Source organism: Rhinatrema bivittatum, chromosome 10 (genome assembly GCF_901001135.1).
Source record: "Rhinatrema bivittatum chromosome 10, aRhiBiv1.1, whole genome shotgun sequence".
Taxonomy (NCBI): Eukaryota; Metazoa; Chordata; class Amphibia; order Gymnophiona; family Rhinatrematidae; genus Rhinatrema; species Rhinatrema bivittatum.
In genome coordinates this window covers 103055000-103071437 of record NC_042624.1, presented here as the reverse complement: position 1 = coordinate 103071437, position 16438 = coordinate 103055000, and the positions used below count along the sequence as shown (strand labels likewise).

The 16438-nt window shown below is 38.9% G+C and overlaps 1 protein-coding gene across 4 annotated transcripts in view; it reads left to right on the top strand.

Moving 5' to 3' along the window:
- Nucleotides 1–16438, top strand: part of PATJ (PATJ crumbs cell polarity complex component) — a 288430-nt gene that overhangs the window by 221078 nt on the left and 50914 nt on the right. For all 4 annotated transcript variants that reach the window (XM_029618990.1, XM_029618989.1, XM_029618987.1 and 1 more), the window contains 4 exons: nucleotides 4070–4162; nucleotides 11392–11466; nucleotides 11967–12084; nucleotides 13053–13189. In XM_029618990.1, the coding sequence (XP_029474850.1) occupies nucleotides 4070–4162; nucleotides 11392–11466; nucleotides 11967–12084; nucleotides 13053–13189 (423 nt within the window). The remainder of the gene's footprint in view (nucleotides 1–4069; nucleotides 4163–11391; nucleotides 11467–11966; nucleotides 12085–13052; nucleotides 13190–16438) is intronic.

The window sequence follows — 16438 nt, the reverse complement described above, 5'->3', positions numbered from 1 at the left end:
TTTCCCATTTTGGTTGCCTGTCTAACCTCTGTTAGCATTTCACAGTCTGTTTCACCATCCTGGTCAAGCAGGAAATCCCTTGCTAACTCAACGGCTAGCAATAAACAACAGGCTTAAATATCCGGGCAGTCTGGCGTCATCCCAGGGGGACGCCCCTGAGGTTCGTGCCATAGAGGAAATAAGAATGAGACCGTGTGGCACGCACGCCCTAAAGTACCTGAGGAGCATGGCGGGAGGCAGCGCCCAAGCCGGTCCGGGGACACCGGGCAGACGCCACAGCATCTCTACGTTCTCGGGGGCGCGGTTAGGTTGGCGGAGGAAAGGTGCACACGGAGATTGCATTTTCACCTCTACCTGGGTACTTTTCGAAGCGAATTCTGCCTGCACAGAAAAGTAGGTGCAGGTTTCAAAGAGAATGTACGTTATTTGCCCACGGCCGGATCGTATGCGCGGCTGTTGTCTCCCTGTGCGCATTTTGAAATTGCCCTTTGTGGTTATTTTGGATTGATCAACAAATGATATTAGTTCTGGTGTTTTCAGTCTGATGCCTATTAAAATAAATGCAGAGCCTCACATTTAGAGACTGATCTGTTGCACTGTAAGAAAGACTTCGTACAGGAACGTGAGGGCGTGTGAAAAGTAGAAACTCATCTGTTTGGATTATACGTCTTTTCCAAATATATTATTGTGGAAAGATATGAATGCACAAAGACAGCATGAGTCATTTGTCTAGTATGTCTACTGATTGTATGTTTGTCTTAATAGAATCATGACCACATGTAATTGGGGGCTTTAGCCTGATATCCCGTTAACCTTTATAGAATTTACATAACTCTAAAAATGCTGTTTTTGCATAAACATTCATTTTACTTTCTCAGACTTTATTTGAATTGCTGTGTAATCAGGTTGAAGAGAAAGCGGATCATGACAAGGTTACTGCCTTGAGCCAAAATCGATGTGCAGTGGAAATTCACACGTGCATCTGGCCAGTAGACTTCTTAAACAAAATGACACTTTAAATCATGGGTTTCAACCTGTTTTTGGTTAAGGAACACTGTTGTTGTGAAATTCTGTGGAAACTTTACCCCAGGGGGCGGCTCTGATTGTGGAGGCATAAGGTCGCTCCCCCCCCCCCCCCCCCCATCTGGCTAAACCACTCTGATTGGTTGGAGGGAGAGGCACTTGGCGCTTGTCCACTCTGAAATTCATTGGGCCCACCCTTCAACGCAAACATTTCTGGAGCCATTGCTGGTTGACCTCTGTTTGTCTCTCTACTCCCACTGTATACATAACATTGCCCAGAACCCCTTAAGGGTGTTCCCGGAGCCACAGTACAAAACCACTGCTTTAGATATATCTGAGTCTCTGCTCATGAGCTTTTGTCATGGCATCGTATACTTTCTCATTTTATTTCTTGAGAGTTAAGTGGCCATTTCTGAAAATTGACTGACATGGGGCAAGCCTGGTGAAGGAGGGGGACATTTGCTTCTTGGAAGTTGGGAAACCCTAATTACATAATTCCTATTTACCATTCTCCGTAATTTCCTTAGTGCTGCTCCAGAATACACTGCAGTTTGCAGTCACTAATTAAATATGCCCCATGAAAAAATCTCTACTTTGCAGTACGCTTTGCTAAGGAGCAAAAATAGTCATTTGGGATTCTAATGATCTCATGGTTATAATTAAATTGGCCAAAATATGAACTAAAATAATATAAAACAGTAGTTAGCGAATATTTTTGTAATTATGAGCATAGTTATATGGAGCAGTATCTGCAAGTGTATTCACATAGTTATCTCAGTTTCTTGAAAATGAAAGACCTCCACTTTGGCTTCTGAGCTCAGTGTCTAGTATTAAGCAAACCTGGGTGATTAGCATTGGGGTTTGAGCACTGGATTCAGCTTTTTGTAATAAATTACATCCTACCATAGTAAATAAAATCCAGAGTTACTTTTCCCTGATTGTGGCACATTTCTGCAGGGTGTTAAAAGCGGTGTTCTTAAGTATGTTGTAATAAATTAGAATCATATTTTACCTGGATTATCCCTGCTTCCGTCAGCTTGATGAAGTATTAACAGTGGACCTAGAACTCCTCAATTACCGAATGTGCTCTACCATAGATTCTAATCCATACATGAAGAGGATTTCTTTGCCCTATTCGTTTATCATGCTTACCTTTTATTTAAATAAAAAAAAAGGCATTTATATACTTCGAGGTAGATAGTCGAAAGCCATTTAGACGGATAACTTAGTTATCCGTCTAAATGGCAAGATTTGGTATTTTCAGCCTGTTATGTGGCTAGGGTTTTGGCCTGATAAGTCGTCATCTGGCTAAAATGTAGCCAGATAGAAAATAGGTATTCTGGGGGCATAACTGGGAGGAGCTATTTATCTGGCTAACTTAGCCGGGTAAGTAGTGATATTCAGACTTATCTGGCTAATTTTAGACCTGCTATTGAGCAGGTCTAAAGTTATCCAGATACCTTAGCTAGCTAACTTTACACTTATCCAGGAATATTCAGTGGCACAGCCCGCACCATGTATTTTAATTCATTAATTTATAAAATGTATAGCCCAATGAGCCGCAGATCTCAGCGGGGATACAAAATACATATATAACTGTTATTACAAGCCACAAATAAAACAACAACAAAGCAAATAAAATAAGATAAACCCTAACAAAACATTATCTAGCAGTGTGCTCCGCCCAGCCTGATATCAAATGTAATCTATATTCTCCCCTCCAGCCACCTTCAAATAAAAGATAGCAAAATACTAGGAAGTAGCATAAACCTCTTTAAAAACATAAGTTTTAAGCACTTTCCTAAAAGTGAGCAAATTCTGAGTGGATTTCAAAGAATCAGGTAATGCCGTCCAATAGCTAGGCCCAGTCACTACCAAAATACTCTCCTGTGATTCTTTCCAATGAATCTGCTTGAGAGAAGGTATTTCTAAAAGTGAATTTGCCAGTAGAGCGTAAGGTTCGAACAGGTTGATAGGCCCATATAGCAGACAAAAATTCCAGGGGAACTAAATCATGCAGACATTTAAACACAAGGACCAATATCTTAAATCAGATCCTGAATTCTATGGGAAGCCAACCTAACCTGGAGAGGACAGGTGATATATGGTCCCAGCGTGTGCAGCCAAATGTAAGAACTTGCTGCTGAGTTTTGAATACGTTGCATTGTTTTAACCATAGATTTTGTTAAGCCCAAAAAAACCCAGCTTTGCTATAATCTAATTTAGATAATACCAATGCCTGGGTCACTAAATAAAATCTGTAAGATCTCAAAAGAGCTTTAGGGATCATAAGTGATGGAGTGTAATAAGAATATCCTGGCTAAATTAGCTGGTAAGCCTTATCCAGCCAACTTATCTGGCTGTGACTAAAATATGGACCTCTTCAAGTTTTATAGAAGATGATAGTATCAAGAGCCAATTGATACTTTACGAAATAATTCTAAATCAGTTGGAATTATCTTCAGTGAAAAGTGTTTTTAGGTTATAATTCTGTAGTGCTATAATACATCAGCAGTCTGACATAATTTCTGCACTCAGATTGAGCTGAAAAGAGTTTATTATCCTGAGACTGGAAAAATTTGTACTGCTATTTGGGAGAGCAGTTTTCAAAAGCAATTTATCCACGTTAAAGGCTACTTACATGGGTAAAAGGGCTATTTTTAAATTGCCACTCTGTATACAGGTAAAAAGTTCTTTTACCTGCAGTCAGCCCAGTGCAGAGTTAGGCTGAGGGAGGTAAAAACATGTGCATAGTTTTGCATTTCCACAACTGCGGGTGGTCTTTTGCCCAGAAACATTACTCACAGAAAAGCCAGGCGCAAATTTCTGCAAATACTTTTTTTTTCCTTGAGCAGTTTTCAAAGGGAAATTACATGCATACTCTTCCTTCTGAAGACAGGTGCAAAATCCATGCACCTGCGGAGTTTGCACCCATCTGTACAGTTTTGAAAATTGTCCTGTAACCATTTCTTGCTTTGCTTTTGTGTCCTTTCATGATAATTATTGAATCAATTCCTTATTTAAAAAAAGAAAATCTTGTTCGCAGGGTCAGAGTGGGATAGCCCTTGCTGGTAGTGAAGAAGATGCCAGCCATGACGTGCTAATGGAAAGCCTTGCTGACGATGAATCCATAGTGATCGTAAGTGTTCTCGTGTCAGAAGCTTTACCTGCAGAAAAGGGACTTTTACAAAATTGCCCACACAGTATGCGGGTAAACGTACGTGCACGTGTCCTCTTCGCACCTAAGTTTACTGGGATCGAGTGGAGGCGTCGCCAGGGGGAGGGGTTTGCATTTGTGTGCTTCCTTTTTCAAAACATATGCAAATAAAATTTCATGTGCACATAATAGCAAGTGTAATTGTGTGCAGGATAATTTGCTGGGACAAAATGTTTACAAAGCAGACTTGAAAACAAGTGTAACTTGCATGGTTTTTTTGAGGCCTAATTTAGACGGGCTCTTTGAAGATTACTCCCATGCTGCAGTGTGCTGCTTCATCTGCTTGGAAGGGCTTGCTCACAGTTACCACAGTATGCAAGGAGTTGGACATATTTGCTCTGCATTCAGCTGTTCTGCAGTGTGGACTTAAGTTTAGAAGATAAGGTCCAAAATGGTTCGGTTAATTGTTCTGCCAGTAGTAGAGAAAAGAAACAGCCTAAAATAATGTACAAAGGGACCAAAAAAAAAGGAAAGCTTTCAGAGCAGTACAAGAATCCACCTTCAGTTACCACTGTGGCCTGTGGTACAAAAGAGTGAGTAAATATATTTTCAGTACGCACAAGTTGTCCATGCACTGCAGAGGCCCAGATCTTTATTGTACAGCACTCCTTGTTGGAGTACATGGAGGACCCCAGTGTGCTCTTCACTGGCAGAGCAGGACTTGTGCGTTTTTCTGCCCTTGCCTCTGCCGGCAGACTTACATGCGGACAGATATATGGGCTTAATGCATGTAAGTCCATCCGTCAGCTGCCGGCAGACGTGCACACAGATAAGGACATGTGGACAGATAGATGGACACGACGTCCCCTTGGTGCCTATTTTTACCTCTTCCATAAAGAACATATGGAAGTCCATTTTCAAAGTACTGAGGTACCTAACTTTGGGAGTTAGGCTCCTGAGCTTGCAATTTTCAAAAATTTGCTAGGGCTGAGTTTCTTAAGTTTATATTCCTAGTTTCACTAGGCTGCTAAATTTAGAAACCCATAAGTGCTATGGGACAGATAAAGTTAGGTGCTTAACATTGATTTTCAGCAGTAGGCTCCTAAGTTAGGCTCCTAAATGTAGGAAAATGAATAAGCCACCCTAAAGTTTGGATCCTAACTAGAACTACATTTTCAGCTGAAAATGTAGGAGGCCATATTCAAAAGCCATTTAAACGGATAACGTAAGTTATCCGTCTAAATGGCTTACCTGGCTATATTTCGCTCTTATCCAACTAAATTCTAGCCAAACCCCGCCCACACGCCTCGCTTTCCCCTAATTTTAATAATACCGCATGCAATAAGGCCCTACCGCACGCAATACCAGCACATTGCACAATAAAGAATGACCCTGTAGTTTGGCAAAAAAAAATCCCTAATTTAGGGAATTAAGGGCCTAAATTTAGGAATTTAACCTTTCTTCTGAATATCAGCCTCATAATAACTGAAATTACAAAACAGAATCCCGACCATCAGTGGATAAAAGAAATAAAAAGCCCAAGGGCTGCCTTTAAATAGCCTGACAGAGAAAAACTGTCTTACAGTTAAGTGAGAACCGCTAACAATTTGATGTTTAATGGGTCTGCATAATCTATTAGGCAGCTTAAAGTGAGGTAAGACGCTAAAATGTTGTTCTGTTTGATAAAGTCTTATTTCTGCTGGGGGGTTTTTTATGGAAAAAAAACAAGTTTTAAGATGTGAAAATCTGGAATGAGAGGGAAATATGGTCACATATATACAAATAAGCAGCTTTTACGTGAATTTACTCATTCAATATATTGATTTAGATTTGGCCTATGCTGGGCAAAGAGATTCAGACTGCCTTTTGTAAAACGGCAAAAGAAAGGATTATTTGGTCTGTTACCAGACTACAGTTTTTTAAGTTTGCAAAATGATTTTGCTTTAAGGGTATGTGTGCATGTGTATTGCCTTGATATATATTGTGTGTGTGTGTGTGTGTGTGTGTATATATATATATATATATCAGGATCTTTCTCTCTCTCTCCCTCTCCCTCTCCCTCTCCCTCTCCCTCTCTCTCTCTCTCTCTCTATATATATATATATAGACTGTATATCCTGACCTAGTATAATCATTTGGGTCAAAAACCCCAATGTTTTAATATGACATGAAAAAGAAAGTATTGTCCTCTTTAAAAGAGTAAAAATAGTTTATTTAAATGAGCATGGTTTTTTTTATTCATACTCAATTAAGAAATCAATCACAGCTTTATCTTTACTTCCAGGATAAATCAAAGTCAGAAACCATAAGTTACTTCAGATGCCTTAACATCATTCTTTAGTGCAAGGGTTCTTAATTCCAGTCCTTGAGGACCACAAATCTGTCTGAATTTCAAGATAACCAATTATGCAAATTATCCTTGTCCTTAGTCCATATGTGTCTGCAGATACATGTCATGAATATTCAGACCTGTTTGCGACCCTGCCTAAGAATGCTTGCTTAACTGAATAAACCCTTAACCCATTTTAGAAACATAAGATTTTCTATACTGAGTCAGCCCAAAAGGCCCATCAAGTCCAGTATCCATTTCCAATAGTGGCCAAATTAGTAAAGTCCCTGGCAGGATCCCAAAAGGACAATAGATTCCATGCTGCTTATCCCAGGGATAAACAGAGGATTTCCTAAATAATAATAATGGTTTATGGACTTTTTTCTTCCAGGATTTTGTCCAAACATTTTTAAACTCAGCTACACTAACAGCTTTTACCACATCCTCCAGCAACAAATTCCAGAGTTTAATTTTGCATTGAGTAAAAAAAAATATTTTCTCCTATGTGTCTTAAATGGATCACCTAGTAACTTCATTGTGTGTCCCCTAGTCTTTGTATTTTTTGAAAGAGTAAACTCTGATTCTCATTTACCCATTCTACTCCACAAATTGTTTTAAATACCTCTGTCATTTCTACCCTCAGCTGTCTCTTCTCCAAGCTGAAGTGCCCTAACCTCTTTAGCCTTTCCTCATATGGGAATTGTGGTATCTCCTACTTGTAATCTCTGTCTCAGAATTAGGAAACTTTATTGACTTAACAGTTTGTACATGTGTTAGCAAAGTAATGATGAAAGTGGTTAAAATAAAATTACCAGACAGTGAAAGAATAGTTAATTAAAAAAAAAAAAAGACAATTCTTTTTTTTTTCTGGTGATATTTTGGTCATGTTTCTGGCCTGGTGGCAGGATATGGCGCATTTTGCCGCTATAAGTGCTGTTTTCTTCGTTCCTTTCAGAGTTGTTGCAGCTCATTCTTTTGTGAGAAGTCTCTTATTTTCTCTGTCTGCACTGGGAAATGTGCAAGTCTTTTATGCCTTTAAGACTACGGGAAGAAATGGATCTCTGTTTTTATTTCTCCAGTGTTGCATGCTGTGTTCCTCCTCCGTTACATAACAGAAAAGGCGCTACTAGTTGCAGCTTGTGAAGCAGAGCCCATTTAGTGGCCTGGCCTCTGACAAGTGATGGAGGAGGAGGAGGAGTGAGTGGCAGATGCTGTGACTCACCATTCAGTGCCTTCTGTCAAAGTCCAGTTTATTTGTTAAGTACACTTTTCTTTTTTTTAAAACTTCACCAGGCTGTTCTTTTAAAACCAGCATGGAAAATGGTATTAATCTCTCATCTTTCCTCTGCCTCCTGCTTGCAGCAACACTATGATTATTTTTCAGCTTGTACTTTACTTCCAGCTATCCAATAACAATACAGAAATCAGTCAGAGTACAAGGTGTTCAGTTTCTATTCAAGTAGTGCGGTTGCCACGTTTGTCCAAATACAAACACAGAGAAAAAGGTCAAGTTTGTCCCTGCCGCCTTTCTTTATTACAAATGTATTAAGTTACCAATAAAAAGGTATTACCTTACCTACCCCTTTTATGTTGACTTTCATTTCTTCTTATCCAAAGGTTTGAAGAGTAACCACGCTACTTCTAGTGTGTTCACACGATCAGCCATACTTCATTTTGTGCTGACCTGACTAGGGGAGCATTAATTTCCAAAGTTAGTCATAAATACGTTAAGTTAGCCCAAGGGATTTGCCTACCTTTATTTCTACGCCTCAAACCAAAGATCCATTGAGCCCAGCATGCAGTCTCTCTGGCAGTGTCATATTCGGGTCTCGAATACCCAAGAAATCCCAAAGATTTGTTCTTTGTTGGGCACTTCTAGGGATAAGCAGTGGCTTTCCCAACTCTACCTGGCCAATAATGGTTTCTGGATTTATTTTTTTTCTCCAGGAATTGTGCAAACCCCTTTTAAACGTCTTAATCATATCCTCTGGCAACAAATTCCACTTGATTGTGCATCGAGTGAAAAACTGCTTTCTCTGATTTGTTTTATATCTACTACCTATTAATTTCATTGAGTGCCCCTTAGTCTTATTACTGTTTGAAAGGGTGACGAACTGTGCCCTATTTACCTGTTCCACCCCATTCATGATTTTATAAACTTCTGTTTTATCTATTTACTATTTAGATTTAGCTCAGGCTGTTGCAAGGTGAGTTAATTCAGGTACAGTAGGTATTTCCAGGACCCCAGAGGGCTTGCAATCTGAAAGGGTCAATTACTAAGCTGCGGTATTTTTCCTGGAGGGTAAACGCCTAACACAGCTTAGTAAATGTGCCCATAATTTTGTACTCGAGGCAGTGGAGGGTAAAATGGCTTATCCAATGTCACAGGGAGCTTCAGGAGGAGATGCAAGATTTGAACCCTGGCTTCTTTGGTTCCCAAAAAGCAACAAGGAAGTAGATCTATCAAAGCCGTGAGGTAACCAGAAAAAAAGGAAGGAGATAGATCCAAAGTCCTTCAATCAATCTTTATTATTATAATTATATATATGTCAACCAAAGCCCGACTCAGGCCGAGTTTCACCTAAGAGGCTGCTTCAGGGGCTGCAGAAAGTAACATATAAATTAATTAAAATCAATAAATATACATAAATTCATTAATTAGAGATCCTAAAATATATAATAGAAATATATTGGTAGTACTATAACATGACACATCCTTAAAAATAATAAATATATAGAAATGTAAATAACATAAAACAGCATATGTATATGCTAAAATAACTTAAAATGAATTAAGACTATATGAATACATGACACAGAATATAATAAAAGTATAAATAATGTGACATAAAAATTATAAACAGCATCAAAAGACAAACAGCAAAACTCTGATTCAAATTGCATCAGTAGCATGGGATTTTCTTAGTGTTTGGGTAATTGCCAGGTTCTTGTGGCCTGGTTTGGCCTCTGTTGGAAACAGGATGCTGGGCTTGAATGGACCCTTGGTCTGACCCAGCATGGCAATTTCTTATGGTCTTATGATCTTATGTTCTTATGTACAGAAGCCAAATGAAACAGATGGCCAAAAAGTAAATTAAATACCTATGCTGGCAGTATTATTGTCGTGTCGACTCCTACACAATAGTGTGGTCTTGATTAAAATAATAACATTTTATCCATAATTGTGTGAGTGATAATTGAGGGGAAAGAATTAAAATAACAACAAGGTGGGAAAAATTATTTTTACCTAGTCAAGTCTTATAAAAATCAATGGTACCGAGTCTCTCAAACGTGTTTTGGATCTAAAAATTGATACTGAATATTCAAAACAAATGCAGGTTCTTAGAAAAACATTGTGTAATGACAAAACAACCAAAAAACATTTTTTTATTAATTAAACGGAGTGCTAGTCTTATGCTGCACAAATTGCTCAAAAATAAAAAAATTAATTTAAAAAAAAGATGCTTAATTTTAGGACAGTGTGTATTATAATATTCCAAAAATGAAATCCATTTGTCCAGATGACGGACTCTCTTGTAAATATTCTTTCCTGTAAATATACTGTACATTAGTTCACAACTATTATAATTATTGTTCACTCTCTCTTTCGCAATACCTTTGCTCTTGTTATGCCTTGCAACTCTTAATTGTTATAGTTACTGTTCTATGTAAAGGCTCTGCCTACCATGTTTTGAGTTATATGTACACCGATACGATGTGCAAACGGTTATCGGTATATAAAAAACGTTAAATAAATAAATAAATAAATAAAAAGGGAGCAATTATGAATTTGGAAACCAGATGAAGTTTGGATCTATCTCCTTCCTTTTTTTTTCTTTGGTTCCCAGGCAGTGACTCTAACCTCTAGAGTACTCCTCCACGTCATGCCATGCTCCCCTCTCAAGTGTCTCTTCTCCAAACTGATCAGCTTTTCTTCACAAGAAAGCCGTTTCATCCCCTTTCATCATCTTTGTTGCCCTCCTCTATACCTTTTCTAATTCAGCTTTATACTTTTAGAGATGGGACGACCACAATTGCACACCATTCTCCAAGGTGCCATCACGTTATGTGTCAGTGCGGAATCATTATGATATTCTCTGTTTTATTCTCCATTCCTTTCCGAATCATTCCCCCCATCCAAGAAGATAATTTAAACAAAATAGCATACACAAAGCCGGTTTCTGTTTGACTAAACTGAACCCGTTACAAAAGATATAGGAATCTGTTGCATTCTGTTGATATTCTCTGATCCCCCAAAACTAGGCTTTTAACAGTTATGTTGGAAAAAATGAAGGTGTGCATGTTATTTCATGAAGGATGGATGAACTTAAATGGATGAAAAGTTCTCTAATGCCATAGGAGAAAGCTGAATGCTTTGTACAGATCTGTACTGGACAATCAGCTTCTCATCTGCACAAATAGTTTTTTTGTAGCCATCCAGAAAAGAGTCATTTTCAACTTTAATTATTTGAATGGATTCTTCTGTATACAAATTTGTTTTATAAGTCAAAGGCCTCTTGAATTAGTTTGAAAACTGTCACAGTAGATAGTTATAGAAGAGATGTTTAAAAAATATATATCAATGAAGGTCCCCTGCTGCTTTTAAAACAAACAGAAAAGAACTGTCGAAAAATAGTCATTTGTAAGCAAGCAGGCATCAATTCATCATCTCGGCCAAGAGCAGCATATGACACCCCATTAAACAAGCATTATTACGCATGGGTTTAAAGCCTATTCAGTGTGTTACATAATGAAAGGCTATTGTAGAAATATTATAGTTGCCGTTTAGCATTTTAGTAATAGGGTCGGTCTAATGAAAAAAAAATCAAAGCAGGTGTGAAATTCATAATAATGCTAATGGGACATGTTCTTACTGTTTCAGGATGGCAAAAACAATTTGGGCAATCAGATTCTGGAAGCAGGAGACCAGGGTGTGGTGGAGCACGCATCAGAAAATGTATGTTTAAAAACAGATTAAACGTGTTTAAAACGCATTCTCTCTAATAGATGGAAGACTATCAAGTTTTCCTTGTTGGCTGTACTTTGACAAAGTGGTGTCGTGACCTCCTGTGGCTGAGTGGATAGGATGTCACTCTAGGTCGTCAAGCACTAACTTGTTCAGTCCTCTGCCAGGAAGCTGTGAGCATTCCCCCTTCCTAAGTGACAAAAGCCTACCATGGAGAGAAATCAAACTCCGATCTCCCATTTGGCAGAAAAGAGCAATAAGCACTGTCAGTTTTGGTCCTGTTAGCTTGTACTCCGTGTGATATATTTCTTCAATATTAACATACTACAGTACAATAATTCGGCAGATATAATAAAGTTTCACAGTTTTTATTATCAAGCTGGTATAACGCTCTGCTGAACAGCCTCACGTCCCGACTTGCAGAATATGTTCTTTGCTGCTTTGTATGCCTTCTCAGCTGTCTGCCTAATTCATATTCCATTTCCTTTTAGATTGCCAAACAGCTGAAACAACAAAAGAGTGAATCAAAACTAACCTTCAGCTCCCAGCAAATCTCTCTGGCCCCGTCACCGTCTTCTCTCACGTTTGAGCCAGAGTTCACCACACATAGTATGCAACAGCTTTTTCTTCTAGACAGAAAGCTCTCCATCCGAAAATTGTTGCAAACAATTCCTTGCCTATTTTCCACTTCAGCCTAGCTTCATGATTTACTTCTGGCAGGTTAAATCTACTGTGATTTCCAGGCAGTCCCTGGGAGATATGATGCATGTAGATAGATATAGATATATGTATGTATGTACATCATCTCTAGGATGATATTCTGCAACTTGAATGTCTTATCTGCTCGATGAACTTGTTAAGATAACTCTTTTATGCTGTTAATTACTGCACTTTAAAATAGGTTTGTGACTAGTTTTTAAGAGCTATGCTCGCCTCATCAGGCTCATTCTGCACTGACCTGATGAAGGGGGTCACAGCCCTCGAAAGTGAGTCATAAATGTGTGCTCACCTGCCGTTCATTTGTTGCCCTTTATTTGTCTGTGTTTCCTGGGAGGCAAACATGGAAAGACTTAGTAGGTCCTGCGGTGAAACCTAGAAAGGCCGTAAAACCTTGGCACTTGGGCACAAGTATCCTTAAAATTGTGACCTTTTGTCAACCCTGGAGAAGAGCAGTAATCTGATGAGGAAGATTTAAATTCTGTGCATTTTGGCAGGGTCTCTGATTGCGATTTAATTAATGTAGCTGATATTGAAATGTGCTAATAACTTTGCATATAAAAGTTGTAGTGCCACAAGACTAAAATTTGAAGTGGGTACTAGAACAGGCTTCACTAATGTAAGGAGCCATCTTTGGGGCATTTTTTTTTACCTAAGCAAACTCACTGATAAGAAAAATAATTTAAATTAATGCCAGACCTTGAAAAGACTGGGGCTTCTTCAGCAGCCATCCTTCATATGAGGCACTTCTTCTCTAAGCACTATGCTTTGCTGGTCACATTAACTACAATATTAGTAGCTTTATATTCCGGCAGTTTTACGTTGGTGTTTTCTCAGCAGAATCTTTGTTTAACGTACAGGTAACGCACCATCGCCTTTGCCGCCGACAGACCCCGCGACGTGTGCGATCGTCCCTGGCCAAGAAATGGTGATTGAGATTTCCAAGGGACGATCGGGCCTCGGTCTTAGCATAGTCGGAGGAAAAGACACCCCGCTTGTGAGTTTGCTTGCTTATGAGTCGTTTTATCTTTAATTGTTTCCCTATCCGCGGAGCAGCACAAAATGATGGCGGCTTTTGGAGCACGGAACACTGAGACGCACTTCGCTGAAGCTTTAAAGTCCTGCCACTTTAAAACTTCAGTCCTTGGTATCCATAATTAAGCACAGATCTTAAGTCAGTGTGTGTGTGTGTGTTTAACACTTGTGTGTTAGGATTTATCCTGATTTTTTTCAAGTGGCATTTCAAGGTAAAAAGCCTCATTTAAAAAAAAAAAAATGATTGGCAAAAATAATGTGGTGCTGTCCATGAATGTTTGTGAAATAATCTGCATGCCACTGTTTTTGAAAGACACAGCAGGCCTTCAGGTTTTGGGGAGACTGTCCAGCACAGCTTTGCTGGCCCTCTGTTTCCTCTTAACGGTAAGAGGAACAGGGCTGGAGGAAAAGAGGAAGCTGATGTATGAGCCTGCAAGCTTGATGATGGCGCAGCTGCGATTGACAAGTCGCCTATGGCCCATAAGAATGGGTTTGGTTGCCCTATAGCTAGCCAATTTAAAATAGTGAACATCACAAAACTTGCAAATCGCGACTTGAAGTACTGTTCAGCTACACAGACACAGAAGGTAATAACTTCAAGAAAGGCTGCTAAGTGCTAACCTTTTGAAAAAGAAGCAGCCATTTAAGTAGAATCTCAGAACATGATTAATGAATTTAAGTTGGAAGCTTGATGTCACCTGAATACATCTCTATTCGTCAATTAGCCATTCAAAGAGATGTCTTGGGTGAGAAGAGTTTATGCATCTGTGAAGCACCCTGTGTTGTCCCAGATTACTATCCAGATTAGATCATGCAAGGTTTCTGGAGTGTTTTTGTAAAACTAAAGCCACATCTGAAGAAGGAACTTGAATCTTTGAATTTTTGAATCTTTTTAATACTGAATTTAATTAACTTTTGTGGATAGTATGATGTGAATAGGTTCAGTTGGCTTTGCAAAAATGTCTAGTTTTTTCAGCTAATCATAGATGTTTTCTTAACTTTGCTTTTAATTCTGTTTCAGGAAATTTTACTGTCTCTGAAATGATTGTTGTAGTATCTGTGTATCATTGTAAATATCGTGTGCATTTAGGAGGTCATTATCAAAGAGTTATGTATGGGTTCCACACACAAAATTACCATAATAATGAAGGATGAATGGAAGAAGTAGAAGTTTGAGAATGAAGAAATGTGGCCGATATACTGTTGGGTAAATTGAAACTCTCCTGATGCAGAGCTTAAGCTCAAAATACAAAGCCGTGTTGGGAGTGACATATTGTCAATATTAAGGAGCTTCCATAAGAAGTTGCCTCTTGTTTAACAATATAAGTTTTGCTTTTTATTGCATGAGAAAATTTTTAAAACAAAAAGGCTGACTTGTGAGATTATACTTAAGGCAGTTTGGGAGCTGATAAACTATGTAAGCTAAAGCTATCAATACCTAGTGTGATGGTCACTTATACCATCGCAATAGAATATAGGGAAGCATGGTGGTATGCTGATGTCCACTCAGGTGAAATAATTCTTTATCGCTGTTATTTATGCAAAATAACTTTATTACCAGAAGTTAAATCTTGGTTAAATCTTGCCTATGCAACATTGCCCCCTTTTATTCAAAAAACATTTATGAGAGTACAATGGCTACTCACACAAACTGAGCTGAATAGGAAAGGGAGCAGGATGGGCTTTTAAAATCTAGCCAGGTACCCAGGTTATCTTTAGCCATACACACCTGGCTGAAAATCGGCTGCACATTGTGTAGATATTGTATCTGAATAAAGATTAAAAAGAAATGCCAAAAAATTAAATGTCCAACACGTGCTTTAGTTGGTTCAAGATGTCTTTCAAGGTTTTGAAACAACTCAGGATTGCAGCTACGGTAATCTGGTCACGAGGATGCTCTGCAATAGCTTTCAGAGCGGCGTGGATGCCAAAACATGTTGTTCAAGCATGCATGGGGCCGATTTTTAAAAAGTACGCGCGTGCATACTTTTGTTCGCCCAAACAAAAGTACACCGGATTTTAAAAGATACGCGCATGGTTGTGGTTGTGCCAAAGAGCTGTCCTAAAGTTAGCTGGATAATTTTGGTAGCCAGCCATATTCAGTAGTTAGCTGATATAAGTTAATCCAGCTGACCTTGCTCTCTGGAGAGTGGCTGAGTATGGACCTTTGTGTATCGGCCAGAAAGTCTGTATGAGACCTGTTAAAATCATGGACTTCATGCATGCCAGAGCCCAACATTAAACCTCTTTCTGTTCTTTATATGGTCGTGAAGTCCCTAACTCTGAGAATGTCTTATGTAGTCTCTGGTGATTTGTACGTCTTTGCACCGTGTACTCTGGCATGGCATCTGTGCTACTCTGAAGAGCAGATGTTTGATCTGGAAGTAATGACGGAGCACTTTGTTGGGATCACACTAGCTGCAGTCCAGTATGGTTTCAGTGCCTTGAAACAGTCTGTGACCCAGCCAAAACACGTTGGACATTAATGCATGACTTTTGGAATTTCTCGTGGATTTTTATTCAGATACTGTATTTATATAATGTGGTTTTTGATTCATATGTCCAACTGCCTTGGTCCAGTTCTTGAAACTGAGTTTGTATTATGATTACCCATATATTTTACTTTCAGTCATGTTGAGCTCAATTGCTCACTAAAATGTCTGTCCTCTTTTTGGACTCCATTATATTGGAAATGCCATAAGAACATAAGAAGTTGCCATACTGGGTCAGACCGAGGCTCCATCAAGCCCAGCATCCTGTTTCCAGCAGTAGCCAGTCCAGGCTACAAGTACCTGGCAAGTACCCAAACACTAAGTAGATCCCATGCTACTGATGCCAGTAATAGCAGTGTCTATTCCCTAAGTCAACTTGATTAATAGCAGTTTAAGGATTTCTCCTCCAGGAACTTACCCAAACCTTTTTTAAACCCAGCTACACTAACTGCCCTTACCATATCCTCCAGTAATAAATTCCAGAGCTTAATTGTGCCTTGAGTGAAAAATTTATTTTCTCTGATTTGTTTTAAATGTGCTACTTGCTAACTTCATGGAGTGCCTCCTAATCCTTCTATTATCTAAAAGAGTAAATAGTCTTTCATATTTACTCATTCTAGACCCCTCATGTTTTTATAGACCTCTTATCATATCCTCCCTCAGTCATCTCCTTTCCAAACTGAACAGCCCTAACCGCTTTAGTCTTTCCTCATAGGGGA